At 37.1% G+C, this 17,978-nt stretch overlaps 1 protein-coding gene across 1 annotated transcript; it reads left to right on the top strand.

Moving 5' to 3' along the window:
* The first annotated feature begins 79 nt into the window (after positions 1-79).
* Positions 80-17,308, top strand: LOC112574663 (valine--tRNA ligase-like). The gene is made up of 27 exons (XM_025255868.1): positions 80-435; positions 2,022-2,094; positions 3,895-3,995; positions 4,272-4,399; positions 4,554-4,718; positions 5,330-5,411; positions 6,078-6,197; positions 6,549-6,657; positions 7,049-7,228; positions 7,447-7,571; positions 8,168-8,271; positions 8,601-8,682; positions 9,236-9,312; positions 9,457-9,547; positions 10,520-10,625; positions 10,912-10,982; positions 11,178-11,303; positions 11,877-11,981; positions 12,168-12,236; positions 12,790-12,868; positions 13,306-13,433; positions 13,636-13,791; positions 14,146-14,352; positions 14,902-15,016; positions 15,340-15,512; positions 15,827-15,976; positions 16,383-17,308. Exons 1-27 carry the CDS (start codon positions 232-234, stop codon positions 16,449-16,451), a joined length of 3,195 nt encoding a protein of 1,064 aa, XP_025111653.1. The 5' UTR covers positions 80-231; the 3' UTR covers positions 16,452-17,308.
* The last annotated feature ends 670 nt before the right edge of the window (positions 17,309-17,978 follow it).

Here is a 17,978-nt window from a genome sequence, read left to right as displayed (position 1 = left end):
GTCATCGAGGAATTTTCTTTTTGCAGTTGTGCATTAAGAGCTTCGTAGACAAGAACGCACACATTCACACAAATTTGCCTCGTTCTGGATATGTCTCACGCAATGATTTGACCACATGTGCAACTGTTTCTGATGTTAAGTTTGTGCAATCGTGGTCAATATAAGTTATTTATTTTGAAAGTTAACTCTTAATTGAGATATTTAACTTTCTTGAAGTTGGATTTGTTTACAATGGCTGATACACCAGAGCAAAACGGACCTTCTACCGGGGAATCGTCTGCTACAGCAGAAAATGCCGGAGCAGGCGATTTGCCGAGGCAAAAGAGTGCTAAAGAATTGCAAAAAGAAGCAAAAAGATTGGAAAAACTTGAAAAATTTAAGGCAAAACAAGACAAGATTCAAGCACAGCAGTCTAAAAAGCCTGAAGGGGATGAGGTAAGAAATCGAAAGAGTGTGTAAACTAGGATATATAACGGTGACAACCCGACTGATGCATATGTTATTTTTCTTTTCCGTTTGTTGACGTTAATGCTTTATAGAAAATTGGAAATCGAAAGTTGCTTGAATGAAAAATTTAATGACAAATAATCAGGATTTTTTTGTTAGCTGAAGTATATTTTACAAATATTATAAACAGTTTTTTTTAATAATAGGATTTCCATGTACCTGTGACTTAATGCTTAATCAACTGACTAAAGAATTACAGTATAGAGTGATATCCTAGATCTCTGTTACCAAAAGAGGACATTGAAGAGGAAAAAGAAAAACAAACCCGAATCAAGAAAGGGATGAAGCCAGCTAGGGAGAATTGGATTGAAAGCCAATGCTGGGACGTAGAAGATGGAATGGCATGAGGTGACAGAAGAAATGCCTACCAACTTGTAAAGACCTTCACTAAGACAGATCAGTACACAACCTCAGTCACTAAAGGTAGCTGTGTCCACCTTCTTACACAAAGCAATGTTGTACTCAACCGATGGACTGAGTACTGCAAGGATCTGTAATCTTCCAGCTGAAAAGCGATGCCAACATCCTCCAAAATCACCAGACTAGAGACAGTGAACCTGCAGACCTATCAGTCCTACAGGATAAGGTCAAAAGAGCTGTACATACTTTAAAGGGAGGAAAGTTGTCAAGTATCAATAATGTGCCAGCTGAGCTGCTCAAGCAGGGTGGGGAAGAAACTGAATGTCCTATGCCAAAGAGTCTGGGAATGCAAGGAATGGCCAAAGAATGCACACAGTCACTAATTATATTCCTCCCCCCCAAAAAAGGAAACAGCCAGAAATATGGAACCATAAGCCTTATCAGTCACCTAACCCACGTCATTCAGTATGGGCGTATCAGTGCAGCTGAGCTATAACTACAAAGACTTTCGCATTAATGGTTATAAGTTTTTTTAGAGTTAAAAAAAACCTGATAAATGCTAAAACTACCAGGATCGAAAGATCTAGCAAATTAACAAAGACTACAGTGCTCAAAGATTACTAACACATAAGCATAGATGATTAGGAAGTGACCTAATTAAAACTTACAAATATTCCTCTCCACTGTATGGGATCACCATATGCTTATAGTCTCCAGAAAGTCTATTATTTTAGATTATAGAACAAATAAAAACAGGAAGTTCTTTGATGCAACACCACTGATGTCTCAGTTTTTTTTATAAAAACCAATAGAGTAGTGGAAAGATAGGACAGACTGCTTGAATTTGTTGTGAGCACACTGTGCTTTGTTACTTTCAAGAACAGGCTTGTAGAGTTCAATACTTATAGATATTATACAGTACTCATGTCACTTTTATATGTAGACAAACAAAACCATAGTGTACTTGAATGGGCTAAAAAGGCCTGGACAAAAGACCAGAAATCACATATTGGGACTTAGCCTAATTTTTTTTTCTTCTTTAAACCATTTCATTTGAGTTCCATTAAGAAATAACATTTTTTTTGCAGAATTTATTTAGCTTTAATTGTTTATTATCAGATTCATCCATTCAACTGTTTTTTTCATTTTCTCAGAAAAAGAAGCAGAAGAAGCAGCCAAAGGATGTAATCACATATGACGTTGCAACTCCCAAGGGAGAGAAGAAAGGTGAAATATGAATTTTTTTTAACACAATGGTACAGTGAAAATGTAAATAAACATAACGAAATAAAGATATCAACATCCTCTTCGGCCTTTAACACTATCCAGCCACATATCCTAGCTCGAAGACTCCTCGACGAGTTTTCCCTTGATCATCAGCTAGTGTCATGGATAATTCACTTTTTGGTCGACAGGCAGCAACGAGTTCTTGTCAATGGCACTTTTTCCGACTTAACCACCACATGCACCGGCTCACCTCAGGGATGTGTTCTATCCCCGCTTCTGTTTATCCTGTATACCAACAGTTGTCGCAGTGGTCATGAGGGTCACTATCTTGTCAAATTCTCTGATGACACTGCACTGCTGTCTCTCCTTAGCGGGCCGGTGCACACTCACGGTGATGCTTTGGAAGAATTCATTGTTTGGTGCGATGACAACTTTCTAGAACTTAATGTGAGTAAGACGAAGGAGATTGTCTTTGATTTTCGTCGGAATTCTCCACCGTGTCCCGTCTGTGTCATCCATGACAAGGAGGTGGAAATTGTTTCTGCTTTTAAATACCTGGGCACCATCTTCGATAGGCGACTTTGCTGGGATGTCAACACTCAAGCTGTCGTGAAGAAGGCTCAACAACGCCTCTTCCTCCTACGGAAGCTGAAGTCTTTCTCTGTCTCCCCCCAATTTCTTCAGCTTTTTTACAGATCACATATAGAGAGCGTGCTGTCCTTCTCGTTCATCTGTTTCTATAATAGTTTATCGGTGAAGGACAAGAGCAGCCTACATCGTGTGGTATCCACCTGCTCCAAAGTCGTTGGATCCACCCAGAGTTCTCTTCAGGATCTGTATAACAGGAGGACTCTTCTGAAAGTGTCTGCCATCCTTCGTGATGACAGGCATGCTCTGTCGGGTGAACTTGTCCAGCTCCCATCAGGTCGCCGATATAGTATGCCTGCATGCAGGACAAACCGACTGCGGCTGTCTTTTGTTGCTTCAGCTGTCAGACTTTTGAATGGATTATGAATGTGATGTGCATGCGATCATGTATGACTTTAATCGAGCTGGTATGATTGACTGCAACACGACTGCCTGTGGATTTAATATATATAATCGAGCTGCAACTGAATTGCCCGCTAGGGATTAATAAAGTATTATCTTATCTTAAAATGTTATTTAGCTCATTTAGATGACTTCATTTTTTTACACAGAGGAGTTTGTTCTTTTGTATTTCTTTCTTTTTCTGTTTGTTGTTTTTTGTTTTTAGTCTCAATTGTCAAAAGTCAGTTTTGTTCATTCAAAATTTAAAATCTGTTTTTTTTCTTGTTCAATGAAGGTTGTGGCATGACCTGTAAGAGAATAAGGTGTTAGAGTCCTCACTTATCTCTAAGATAGCTTTTTTTGAAGCTGAGGCCCATCTTCTCTCTCTTGCTACCTCACCTCAACCCTCTATGGAGTTAAGACACTCACTCCACAGATGGGTCCACTTGAGGGGAAGTGTGCACCCAAGTGTGCCATGTCAAACTGTCCAGTGGTCATGGCTTCTGGTTTGAACGCACTTGCTAAAGTGGTTAGCCTGATTAAAAAGTCGTACAAGATGGGCATATGCTTCTGTATTTGAAAAATTCTTAGAAAACTTCCTTATAACCCTATCAGATTTTTTATTTTGTTTTTAACTACTTTACTGCTGATAGGGTGCTATGACATTTTATTTCTCTAATGCAAGTCGTAACACCAATTAAGCTGCAATACAAAGCACAGAGAGTGATCCGTCTTGTTTTCAGTCTGTGTTCTACTTATGATTGTGTTCAGATACCACTTGTGATATGCCTGATGCGTACAGTCCTCAGTATGTGGAAGCTGCCTGGTATGACTGGTGGGTGAATCAAGGCTTTTTCAAGCCAGAATACTTGGTGAGTTTCAAGAAATATACATTTTTGATTCCTCTGAAAGAAAATACCTCAGTTATGCAGTAAATTAAACAAGATATGTTGCACTACCACAGCTTGTGTAAGTGACTTTATAACACGCCCTGTAAAGCATTACTTAAGCAAAACTTTTTTTGACAGACTTTCCCCTTCAACTACAGGAACTTTGATGAATAATCTTAATTTTATTTATGGTTCATTTTTCCTTCTTTGCTATGTCATTAAAATTTTATTAACAAGTCATCTTTTTGCCGATGAAAGGATAAAGATGTCAGCAGTCTGAAATATGAAGAAAAATTTGTCATCGTGATTCCGCCACCCAATGTGACAGGAACTCTTCACCTTGGCCATGCCTTGACCAATGCTGTGCAAGATTGTCTAGTCCGCTGGTAAGAGAGTGTTTAAATGCCTCATTGTATTTACTCTCTGTATTTTTTTTATATTTTTTTTGTGGATACTTTAAAAACAATAATTAAACTTGTTGTAGCTGATTATAGCTTATTTGAAATTTCATGGACTGATTTTTGTTGCTGTTTATACCAGGCATAGGATGAAAGGACGAGCCGTGCTGTGGAACCCAGGGTGTGACCATGCCGGCATTGCCACTCAGGTTGTTGTAGAGAAAAAGTTGTGGCGTGAGGAGAAACTGACACGTCATGATCTTGGCAGAAGCAAATTTGTGGAAGAGATCTGGAAATGGAAAGAAGAGTGAGCGCCTGCTGATTTTTTTAATTCATTAATTTTGTAATATGAATTTTTTTTAAATTGTAAGAGTTATCATATGTTTTGGCAGTGGTGCATTTGTGCTTATTTTTAAACATGTAGGGTTATACTACAGTTTGTATAGATACCAGTGATGAAGGTTTGGGCAGAATAGAAAAAGAGTATTTATGAACCAGTGTGATATTATGTAAGAGCATAACTTGTGAGCAGATTGTGCATTTATGACACCCAGAATCTGCCTACACTCTCTTACAGAGAAGAAGAAATTAAACTTTTCAGCATTCTTTTTGTTAGCATAATTTCTAAAGTTCTTTTTCCCTTGCTGAGGCATGCTCAGTGTGAGGTGCTACAAACAAACCAATAGTTTAACATACAGCCAAGCACACAATTAAAAACTTTTGGCTGCAACATGCATTTGCAAGAAACAAATGAGAAATGATAAAGGTGAGAAGATTTTTCTTACAGGAGATATTTCTGAAAGGAAATTTTAAAAAGTCCTTTTTATTTGTTTGTTTTTACATGCTCTGATAGATGCATTTCAGGGAAAACATTATTGCTAAAAAATTGTAAGAGCATTTTTGTTTCAATTTTTGTAGGAAAGGAGATCGCATCTATAATCAACTTAAAAGGCTAGGCGGTTCCTTTGACTGGGATCGTGCCTGCTTCACCATGGACGCAGTAAGATTTTATTTGTTTGATTTTAATCTTTCCTAAGGTGACCAAGCAAACATATAATGAGTATTCAAATTATTTTCACTTGCAAATGTTTTATAAATATGGCATAGATATATTCATTACCAGTTATTTTCTTATTCCAATTTTATAGCTGGTTGGTTGATGCAGAGTATTCTTTCTTGACTCTGCCTGATGATGGACTACAGAAAATCTCTTTGATTAGTCTACTAGTCTGTGAATGTTTCATTTATGATGGAATACCCATGATGCTTGAAAGAGAAGCTAAGTGAAGCAAATGAGAGAACAGAAGATTTTTATTGTACATTCTCTGGCCACACACAGTGACATATTCAAGATCAAAGTGTTTTCTTGATGTCTGAAGTGAGTTTCACAGCAGCTGCTTTCACCCTCAAGCAAAAATATAAAAATAAAAGAAAAAAGTATTAATAGCATTTTATCAAAGAGAGTTTCTCTGCCCTCCATCATTACCTTTGGAGTTTGTTGTGCATACGGTTTCGGTTCCTTTGTTATACAGCTTTAGACCTGACTGATGCTCAAATAAAACAAATGTGTATATCTTTCTTGAAACTTGTCTTTTAATAAAGATGTCTTGCTCTATAAAAATATTCTTGTTAATTTGGCATGTATTTCATTGGCCTCTTCATGCAGAAACTGAGCAGGGCGGTGCTAGAGGCTTTTGTGCGACTCCATGAGAAGAATTTGATCTACCGAAGCACTCGTCTTGTGAACTGGTCCTGCACCCTCAACTCTGCCATATCAGATATTGAGGTCTGTTTACTACATTGGACACTCACAGTTCATGGATGTTTCCTCAGGTCTATTTTCAGTAAAGTCAGATTATTCTATGAAAGTGTGCAGAACATTAAACCAAAAAAAAAATTGAAAGCTAGAGACAAATATCATTATCATTTCTCAGCAAAATGATTCTTTACTCACAAGATAATAGGTTTCCAACATAGTCTCAGAATCATCAGGTTCCTGTCCCTTCTATTAAGGGGGTTAAGATGGTGAATAGTTTTAGATGGTATTACTGTTATGTCAAGTAATTCTGCATTCTGTAGACTTGTTTTTTTTCTTTCTGAGACCAGAGTTGTATACCTTTATCCTTGTTTTCATTAGGTGGACAAAAAGGAAATTGAGGGTAGAACACTTCTGAGTGTTCCAGGCTACAAAGAGAAAGTGGAGTTTGGAGTGCTTGTGTTCTTTGCCTATCCTGTCTGTGACTCAGGTTAATGCATTTTCTTGAATTCTTAATTTGTAACCTGATATAAGCTAAAGCCACAGTTATAATTGAAAATTTAATGGTAAAAAATATTAGAAATGTGGCTACAGTGACAGATATACAAAACAAGATTGCATACTATACATTGATAAGGAAGCTAATGATTCAATACAGAATGTTTGTAGTTCACATTTGTTTATAAAATCAAAATCCTTCAGTGACTGTAACAATTTTCAGTTTTTTAACTGCCCACACCAGGACAAATGCATTACCTTAAATAACAATTTAGATCACATTTTTACTTCAAGTGATAAATTTTAGGTTTCTTTTTCACTCATCTGGTTTATCCATAGCTTAACAGAGAGTCTTAAAAGACCAATTCATTTTCATTTTGCAGATGAAGAAATCATTGTTGCAACAACCCGTATAGAGACTATGCTTGGAGACACAGCCGTGGCTGTGCATCCTGATGATACCCGCTACAAACACCTGCATGGAAAGTTTGTGCAGCATCCATTCTTCAGCCGCAAATTGCCCATTATTTGTGACAGTTTTGTGGACATGTCATTTGGCACAGGTAAAAGAATCTCATCAGCAAAAGTAATCCATGTAACTTTCTGTCTTGAAATTTCACTAAAGTTATAATTGTAACTGGTGAAAGAAATGACACACATGAGACACACATAAACAAAACAAAAATATGACAGAAGTTTCCATATACTTCAGTAAAAAAAATGCCATTGCTTAGCATAAGGTTAATCATGTAAGAAGTACGAAGCTTAAACCTTTTAACAGGTGCTGTGAAGATTACTCCTGCTCATGATCCTAATGACTACGAAGTTGGTGTGAGACTCAAGCTCCCTTTCATCACAATAATTGACAATAATGGCAATATTACTTCAGACTGTGGCCAGTTTGCAGTGAGTTTATTTATTTATTTTTTTTAAATCAAAACACATTTATCTCTTGTGTGACTTTGTGTCTGCATGCATGTTTGTGCAAGTGAGAGAGAGAGCCTGTATGTGCATGCATGCATACATCCATTGACGTGTGTACCATAATGGGTGCTAAGTGGTTGCAATGTATGTATGCCTACGTGTTTATGTTCTTTTTTTGTATTTTTAGAAATTTGTAGAACTTAAATTGTTGATTATTAAGGAGACATTTTAAAACTTAGTTGAGTTTACACATATTCTGAGGTTGAACTAATTCTTGCTATTTTCAATAAAATGAGATGTCACATGTTTCCATTAAAGACTTACTGTGCAGAGTATGTGAAAATGCCCCTGCAACAAGAACACTTTAAGAGAATAAAACAAGACACAAGAATTTATTTTATACTTGATATTGATGATTGTGTCCTCACTCTGGGCTTGCTTTCCTTCACTTCAAACATGTTTTTTAGATTGATAATGTAATCGTTTTAAGGAGAGAAACAAATGAAGATTACGTTTTTAATTATCAAGTGCTGAACATGTCTAGCAATACACATCATTTAGAACTGTTTGTCTTGCAGAACATGAAACGCTTTGATGCTCGCAAGGCAGTTTTGAAGGCCTTACAAGAGAAAGGACTTTACCGTGAGACAAAAGAAAACCCAATGGTGGTACCAATGTGCAGGCAAGTTGAAGAAACCCTTTTTTGTCATATGACTCATGAAATGGGGAAACGATTTCAAAATGTAAAGTCATACCTTTCTGGTGATGATGTTTGGAGTTTTCTTTTGTCTTTTGTATTCATCGGTTTAATCATAATGATTTTCATTATTGATAAGGATACACTTATAAATCATAGAACAGTTGAGATTTTGGATTTGAAAATCAAAACCAATCCTTCTATCCATACTTATTCCAGAAGTTATTTTATGCACCCATCATTAGTGTTTCATTTCAGTTGATCTAAAGATGTCATTAAGCTTTGCTCAAACCATCTTTAATGTTTCATTTTAGTCGATCTAAGGATGTCATTGAGCCTCTGCTCAAACCGCAGTGGTATGTGGACTGTAAGCAGATGGCTGCAGACTCAGTCAAGGTAAGACATTGAGGCCAGCTTTGTTTTCTTTCCTATAAGCTTGTCTTTACCAGGAAAATGAGAAAATGTCTCCCATTTATCTGTGATGAGATTTGGTGAGTTATTTTGTCTTCTTTGTCACTGTTTTTTTCTTAATTTATGACTCCTATCCATTGAACTTTGACAATAAGCTCAGTTTCATGCAGCTTGAATTTTGCATTTCATGAAAGTGTCAGGTTCTTGCCATATTCTTTAGAATATTGTAGACTTGTTAAGCTACAAGTTCATCTAGCAAAGACATTTGGTAGGTTGAATTTTCTGTGAAAGGATTGGAATCACTATAGTTTATACTTGATCTTTTTTTCCCCTCAGTTAAAAAGGCAATCATTTCCTTAAATGATATCTTAGGTCTTTCTCTCAGAAGTCATAGGAATGAAGTAAGATTATCAAAAGATCCGCATTGGATTTTTTTACATTTGTGTTACTTAGTAGTAGTGATTTATTCATCTTTCTTCAATCTGTTAAAACATTATCATTCAGCTTTTTCAAATTTGGTATTAACATATGTCCCTAGGCTGTGCGAGAAGGAGAGCTTAAAATTATTCCAGAAATGTATATCAAGACCTGGTATCAGTGGCTAGAAAACAGCAGGTAGGTGATGTTGCAGTTTATGTTCTCATCATCAGATATGAAGTTTTTGCAATTTAGTAATGTTCTTAAATTTGTCTTAGCTGATGCTGCTGACTGCGTGAGTACTGTTCAGTGGTGTATGAAGTTACACTTATTTCTTAACAGAGACTGGTGCATCTCCAGGCAGCTATGGTGGGGACACCGTATACCTGCTTTTTTTGTCACAGTGGACGATCCAAGTGTACCTGCTGGACAGGTATTGAAGTTGATGTCCATTAATTTTTGGTTTTACAATGTTTTATGTGTTATGGGACTAAATTTGAAGCAACATCATGTGGTATTTTCTGGGATGTCTTGGTCAACTTATTATTTATAGCAATGTGAAGTATATAGATGCTAGAAATAAATCTTATGTTGGTCACATTTGCTGTAATTTTTTTAATTTTCTGCTCTTGAGTACAATACTTACTCAAAGGCCATGAATGTGGATAAAATAACCATACAAAAAAAAAATTGTACGAACCACAGATGATAAAAATGTCACAGCTTCCTAAACGATAAATCTCAGTAAAAAGCATTTATTCTACCTTTTTTTTTTATGGAGTTCCACTAGCAAGAAGATTCGTGGAATGACTAAGCCACGTCTTAAATGAGTGATCCCCCTCGATAGTTGAGAATGTTCAGAGATCATTGTTTATCCCAGTTTTTTAAGCAGAAAGAACTCCACTTAAAAATCCGGTTTAAACATAGGTCAAGAACTAGGTTCACAATGGAGAAAGGCTCCCACAAAGTGCTAAGGGATCCTTTCATCTTGTTATCAATCCTTAAACTTGTAGCTTACAGCTGATTGGCTGAGCTGTCACAGCATTGAAATGGATGAAGAAATATGCTTGTAGCAGTAATATTAGCAGAGTATGTGCCGGTACAAAGCAAGAGTGCGGAAAGGGGGGAGAATGGTTGCCCAAGGATAGCTGTGGGCAAATTAAGACATTTGAGCTAGATCACCATTCAACATGAAATTTGTTTATGGTTGGTCATCTTTGAATTAAGAGCATAGAAAGAATTGTTCAGTTAAGGTGCTGCTTTAGAAATACAGATTACAGAGATCCAACAGATTCAAATACACCAGGAGTCTAGCTTTAGAGACCCTACAGTGTGGCTAATATGCTGCATTAAAGAGTATTGTTGCAAAATTGCCAGTTAAAACAATTTCCTTTTCTCTCTTCAGGACACTGACAACAACTACTGGGTGACAGGCAGAACAGAGGAAGAGGCCATGAAGAAAGCAGCTGAGAAGTTCAATGTCTCTGAGGACAAGATACATCTCAAACAAGGTCAGTCTTTCTTGGCTACAAAGTAGAGGTTTGGACTTTCTCTCTTCTTAGTGATATTCTTTTAATTCTATGAAAACATGCCAGAGTATGAGCAAATTGGCTGTACATTTTTTTTAACTTGAGAGGGGTCATGGAGAAGGCTGATTTATACTGTTGCAGGTATAGATCTGTCGTTCATAAGCTTCTAACCTTGAGGTAGTCAACTTCCATCAAATCAACATTCAGATTGGTTCTTTCTCATTTTTTCCCCTCTTTCTTTTTTGCCTCATAAGGATTTTTTTTCCAGATGAGGATGTTCTGGACACATGGTTCTCATCAGCTTTGTTTCCATTCTCTATTTTTGGATGGCCTGATCAGGTGAGCAAATCAGGTGAACCATTATCATTATCTTACGGTGTTTGATTAAAACTGCTTCCTGCAGATTATACAGCAGACTGATTTATCATTTGTCTTATTTCAGATAGCTGTGATAGAGCAAGAGTCCGATTGTCTATGTAGTGATGGGCCCAAAGTTACAGCAATTAAAGTTGACAGATATTTTGCTTGTTTCAGACTCCAGACCTAGAGGCTTTCTATCCTGGTCATTTGCTGGAAACTGGACATGATATTCTGTTTTTCTGGGTGGCACGTATGGTCATGTTTGGCCTGACGCTGCTCGGCAAGTTACCTTTCACTGAGGTAGGGCCTTCTTTTTGGGACTCAAATGCATTTTCTAATGTATGTTCATATTATACATGATGAATATGGGTGGGGTTCAATCTTACCTAGAAGGAAAATTGTGTGATGAATTGGGAATATATAGTACTAGATACAAGGAAAAATTCATGCAATGAACTGATGCGTAGGGTCATAGTTAGAAGGGAAATTATATGTGATGAACATGTGTATTGTGGTGGTGGGGAATAGGGGGATTTAAGCCTAATCAGACACCTTGATTGGTAGCAAGCTTTTACCATTACATTCCTGTAACCACGGTGCTTTGACTCTTATGTCTTCCAGAAAAGTGCATAAAGCTCTCAAGCAAGACTTTATCTTTGTTGATATACCTTTTTCTATCAATGACTGTTTTTTGCTATGCTGGCAACTTTTTGTTCAGTGTTTGCACTTGCTCAGCCCCTCTTTTATTTTTACCAGCTGCACATTGTAGAATAGAACCAAGAGACCAGGCAATGTGACAGAAAGGAACCAGTGTACTTTTGCTGTCTTCTTTACTCACAGATGTAATGTTGCTATTTTATTGTTTATCCAAAGGTGTACTTGCATGCAATGGTGCGTGACTCTCATGGCAGAAAGATGAGCAAATCTCTCGGCAACATCATCGATCCCTTAGATGTTATTAGTGGCACCACACTTGAGGTGGGTCAGTTTTGTTAACTTATTAAAATATAATTTATTTGTTTTTACATACTTAATTTGCCAGTTTCAACCAGTCTAAACTGCTTCTTTTCTTGTTTAAATTATTTTGATTGCATAAAAAGTAACACTGATTGCTAACATCATCATCCAGAATATGAAAACTTACTCTGTTGAACTTTGGTCTAGGCCTTGCACCAGTCCCTACTGTCTTACAATCTGGATGAAAAGGAGTACCATAAAGCCATAGAAGGACAGGTAAAAATGTTAATTAGTTTTGAGTTGATTTGTTTCATGTAGCAGTCTTATTTGTGCACATGTATTCAGGTGTTTAAGTGTAAATTAGTAAACAACTAGGAACTCAACTCCTGATGCACATTAAAATGACTACATTTCCTCACATAAGAAGAAGTGTGAATGGGTAGTCTGCCAATTGTAGAAATTGCCAATTGCAAATTAAAATACTTTTTGTGATCTACAGTTGGCAGACTACCCATTCACACTTCTTCTTATGTGAGGAAATATGTCTTTAAAGAAGTGTCTTTAATCCAAGCTTCAAAACCCTCTCACCCTTTACCCAAGCAGCCAAGTAACACAAGGGTGCCACAGTTAGGATTGGCTGGAATGGGTTCAGATCTCATCTTGGGCATGCTGTTCTTTCTCTGCATGTGGCATCGTTTACAGGGCTGGCTGCTTTGCTGTGATATAATTTAGTTGCTGGCTCAGTGTAAAGCACCAATTCAGCCAATTACTCCCTCTGCATTTAGAGGCAAGGGCATAATGATCATAATGAAGCTTTTCTATGTTTCAGAAACTAGACTATCCTCAAGGCATTCCTGAATGTGGAACGGATGCTCTACGCTTTGCTCTGGTTGCATACACTGCACAAGGTGAGTCATGCTCATGATTACCTATTATTACCACACAGCTTTGTTTAAAACCCTAGAACCCATCTTCCTTTTAGCTCCATACCAGGAGGAGGTGTTAGCTTAGAGTATCTCAAAGCAATGCATGATCTACTATGTTTCAGACAAAAGTTAAGTGAAATAACAATTTGTTAGGAATAAATTCTTAGAATTTTAAAGTCTATCTGGCTCACACTTGGAATTTCCTGATAAACTGAAAAGGAAAAGAATGTCGTAGCCCAGGAGCCAATAGTTCACCATTGGTAAGCAGAGGGTAGGCAGAAGGAGTTTCCAGCAATATCGTTGAGCAGGATATGAGCTTTTAACTTTCTGCTTCATACATGAGCCCAATAACCATCAGGCTTTTTCTCTAATTGTAATTAAAAAGAAAATCATAAATGAAGATAAAGCATTATTTGCAGGTCGTGACATCAACCTTGATGTCCTGCGTGTGCAAGGGTACAGGTTTTTCTGCAACAAGCTTTGGAATGCAACAAAGTTTGCTGTCAATGGTCTTGGTGAAGGCTTTGTCCCTGCGTCTGAAGTTAAGGTTGGTACGCTAATAAACAGTTATGTTTATACAAACTAGTTGTTCTTAGGTTGCTCCAGTTAAAGTCATCAATGAGTTTTAGGTTAAACAGGCATGTTAAATATCCTCTCTATCAGCAAAAATATGTCATCAAATGTTTCATCACTAAATCATTTCTTTAAATAATGGATTTTTAAATACATTCTTATCAAATGCTTTACAGCTGTCTGGAAAGGAGTCCAAACTTGATTTGTGGATCCTGAGCAGACTTTCACTAGCTGTGGAGTCCTGTAACCAGGGATTTCAAGCCTATGACTTTCCCCTTGCCACCACTTCCATCTACAACTTCTGGCTTTATGAGCTGTGTGATTGGTACCTGGTAGGCACTTAGCACACTTTATGCATTCTACATATTAATTTTGTAATTATTTAGTGTGTTTCTATGCATTGATTTTTGACATGTCAGAGAGAGTTTGTATCATAGTTTTTCAGGATTGTGCATTATGTTGTGCCAGTTTCTTCCTCCATCTTCTAATACAGTTCCCATAGTTTTCTGCAGAAATCCAACATGACCTACCGTAAAGATTTCTGCAACAAATAAATTTAGGGAAGCTCAAAATAATCTCTTCTGAAAAAAACATCAAACAATTTATCAAGTTGTAGACATTCATAAGAATAAAATTAAAACAGCGTTATTAGTGGCATCATTTGCAAGCTTTCCTCTTGCATCTAGGAATGCATCAAGCCTGTGCTATATGGAGACAATGAAGATGCCAAGGCTGTGTGTCGTAATGTGCTGTACACCTGTCTGGATGTTGGTTTGCGCCTGCTGCATCCCCTAATGCCATTTGTCACTGAAGAGCTCTTCCAGCGATTGCCCCGCCGTAATACTCAGGCTCCACCCAGCATCTGTGTCACACCCTATCCAGAAGTTGCAGAGGTCAGTCACAGTTCTTCTGGATATTATATTTCTGTTTATTTTGCTTTGCTATTTTCTAAATGTTGCGGCTCCACTGGGGGTGAGTAGGAACTAGAAGATTATCTGAATGTACCTACGTTTTACTCAGCTGCTTGAATGTTTTGGTCATTTAGAAATTTGACTGATCTGATAAACTGGGAAGCTCATAATGTCATGTTTTACAGTCTGTGCCTGAGATCTGTTTTTTCAGGACTCACTGCAGATCTTGTAGCATTGACTTGTGAAGCTCACTGAATGAACAACAGTGTTTATAATGTTAAGACTGCTTATTCATGTTATTCAGGCACTTTGTTGTACTGTCTGACAGAAGAATAGAAAAATGGTGTTAAAAATGATGAATCTAATATTAGCAAGTGAAACATGGAAATAATGTATCCCTGACCACTTTTGTAAATGCTTAGAGGCTTTGTCACTGCATGCCAGCGGTCCCATTATTCACAGTTTATGCATTCATTATATGTACTTGTGTGCGTGTGTGTTTGTGTGTGTGTGTGTGGCTTTTCTATGCAGTTGCCATGCCGTGACACAAAACTGGAATCGGAGGTGGAGTTTGCACAAAATGTTATCAAAACAATCCGTTCAATCCGTGCCGACTACATGCTGGTTCCAAAGGTGAAAGTAGATGGTGAGTTCTGGTAGATAGTTAGGTGCACTTGTTGCTGCATGCCTTTTTCTTATCAATACATCAAAAGTAACCAGATTTCTTTGAGCCAAATTCCACATTCATTTATTATATCTCATGGGTTCTGACTCCACAAAATCTTCTTCCCTTTTTCATTTACAGAGAAATTTCTACATTCCTGACCAATATATATATATATAGACAAGCTAGAAAGACAATTAAATGAGTTAATGGCATAAAGATAAAACTTTGTTAAAATGAAAAGCATACAAAAAATGTAAATGATATGAAGATTAATCAGAGACTGTATTTAAAATTGTTTACAGTGTACTTGCGATGTTTGGACCAGAGTACATCCAACACTTTAACAACCTTTGAGGGTATGATAGCTACATTAGCAAACACCAACAGCATACATTACCTGATCGAGGAGGCCTTGCCATCAGGGTGTGCCATGCAAACTGTGTCAGCTCTTTGCGAGGCTCATATCATGCTGAAGGTTAGTACTTAACAGATTACAGGTCATTTAGTTTCTTTCATTTACAGCTGCTTGTAATCCTAAGGCTATCGTTTACAGGTTGACAAAGTGGAATAAAACAGATTGTCGAGCTAATCTGCAAGGATGATTTCATCCAGCCTAAACTGACAAAATGTCCACCATTATTCTCTTAACTATAATAAGGGAAGCAGTTTCTTTACAATAAAAAATACTGATGTTAACTGCTGATTCTGCCATCTTTTCAATTTCAAGGATGCTGTATAGTGTGTGTGTGTGGGTTTCATTTTTATTCTCATAAATGTTTTCTTATGCAGGGCGTGATTGATGTTGACAAGGAAGTGACAAAGTTGGAAGGTAAAAAAGATACACTGGGTAAACAGCTGAAAAAGCTGCAGGATGCTTCAACTGTTCCAGACTATCAGACCAAAGTTCCAGAGGAAGTGAGGACACAAAACTCAGAAAAGGTATCCCCAGTTATATGCTCATTGCTCTATATTTTGTTTATATCTCACACTACCTTTTTTTTTTTTCGTGAGAGAGAGAGAGCATTTGTATGTGTGTGTCTGCCATTTCTTCCTGCAAGCACAATGTCGCACAAGAATGATATATGTTGGGTGCTTATCATTGCAGGTGAATCAAGTGAGGTTACACTATGCACAAAGTTATCATTTAAATGTTTATGCTCTTTTTTTATTTTCTTGTATTGCTGTCATCCACTTTTGTATAATTCTATATTTTGTCCCATAAAGATTGAAGATTGATAAGCACTGCTACAATTTTATTTAAAAAAAAGGGAAAGGAAGCTTGAAAGACATTTTCTTCTTGTATTTTCACTAGATGTCCAACTTTTGTGTTCCTTTGGTTTTGCAGATGAACCAGCTGTCAATAGAAATTGACAGACTCAGCACAGCTCTTGCTACTCTAGCAACGATGAAGTAGACTTACAGATTTATCTCCTGCACTGATTCATGATATTCCAGTCATGGCTCTGTGACATTTTTTGCCATTCATTTCTAGCCTTGAAAGTACAATGAAAACTGTCATTTGAGCTTACATTGTTTTTGTTAAATGTGGAGGCTTAAGGATAAGTAAAGCATAATTGCTGATGAGAAATGGTGAAGGGAGATGGACCCCTGTAAGAAATTGATGCCAGCATCAAAAATTGCAATGTGAAAAGAAGAAAACAGAAAGTTTTCTTTTGCGCACTTTGAACTCGCCAAACTTTGCCCTAGGAGCAATGTGAAAATTAATGAAATCACCATCACAAAGTGTTCCCAAATGATGAGACAAGTTCACACGAAGAATCCATTTTCACTTGGTTGGCACATCCTGTATAAATTCTGCTGTGTCAGCATGGACCTGAATGTACAAGGAATTCCCCACCACCTGCTAATCATCTTTGTGTATGATTTAAACAACTGAGGTAACAATAATCCATTATTTCAGATATCGGAGTTGTATGCAAGTGCTTAGTGAAAAAAAATCTTCATTTTCTGGATGATATTTTAAAAAAATGATGAAAACTAAATTAAAAGTTACTTCATTTTGTGTCGTGGCTCTGTCATTTTCTCTCACATTGCCTTTGCTGCTGCCTGAAGTCTGAAACATACACTTTCTTAGATTCATTCTATCACCGTAACAACAACTGTTTTTGTAGATAGAATATTGGGAGGAGGTTAATGCTAGTGTGAGAGTGAGCAGGGTAGAAAAGTACCAAGGATATATAATTTTCTTTCTTCTTCACTCGCATTTTACCTGTTTTACAAAGTTGATCAATAAACAAAGCAAAAAATAAACCATTTTACCTGTCAAGATAATGCAAGCATGCTAAGGTTTGTGTAGAGGTGTTGAAAGTTGAGTCGATCTAAACATTAAAAAACACATTCTACTCCCCAGCGCACACACCCTAAACAAAATAATCCTAGGAATCTGTTTTAAGGATGGTGATGGCAGCTGCTATGAAGGACATCTTGTTTGTATTTCTATGTACAAGTGACTCTATTGCCTGCCAGAAGTTGGTAGCTGAAAGTTGGGTTGGAGACGACTTTAAGGTCTTAAGTAATGTGAGTGGCCTTCTTTCCAACTGCTTATAGACCACAGGTCAGAGTGGTAATTGTTTCAAGCAAATTATCTTGCTTGCCTGTTAATGACTGGCTAGCCTTGCATTATCCTTGGCAAGTGACCGTGCAGTTTTGTACTTTCAATGAGGGACCTGTATAATGGCCTCCTGTACTCCAGAGTTGATATGAAATCTGCAGAGTTTCCTTGTAAAGTGCAGTATCTGGGTATCTTTTTGTATAAAAAGGCCCAGAGGCCTAATCACTGAAGGAGAGCCTTTAATCCATGACTGCCAAGGTATTTACTTGGCAGTCCTCTAAATAAATCTTAGTAAAGATTCTACAGTTTTCATCAGGTATACATGAAAGATAAATTTTGTTTTTAAAATGGCTTAAAGATTTTTTTTTC

Source organism: Pomacea canaliculata, linkage group LG11, assembly GCF_003073045.1.
Source record: "Pomacea canaliculata isolate SZHN2017 linkage group LG11, ASM307304v1, whole genome shotgun sequence".
Classification (NCBI taxonomy): Eukaryota; Metazoa; Mollusca; class Gastropoda; order Architaenioglossa; family Ampullariidae; genus Pomacea; species Pomacea canaliculata.
This window is presented reverse-complemented; position numbering and strand designations above follow the sequence as displayed.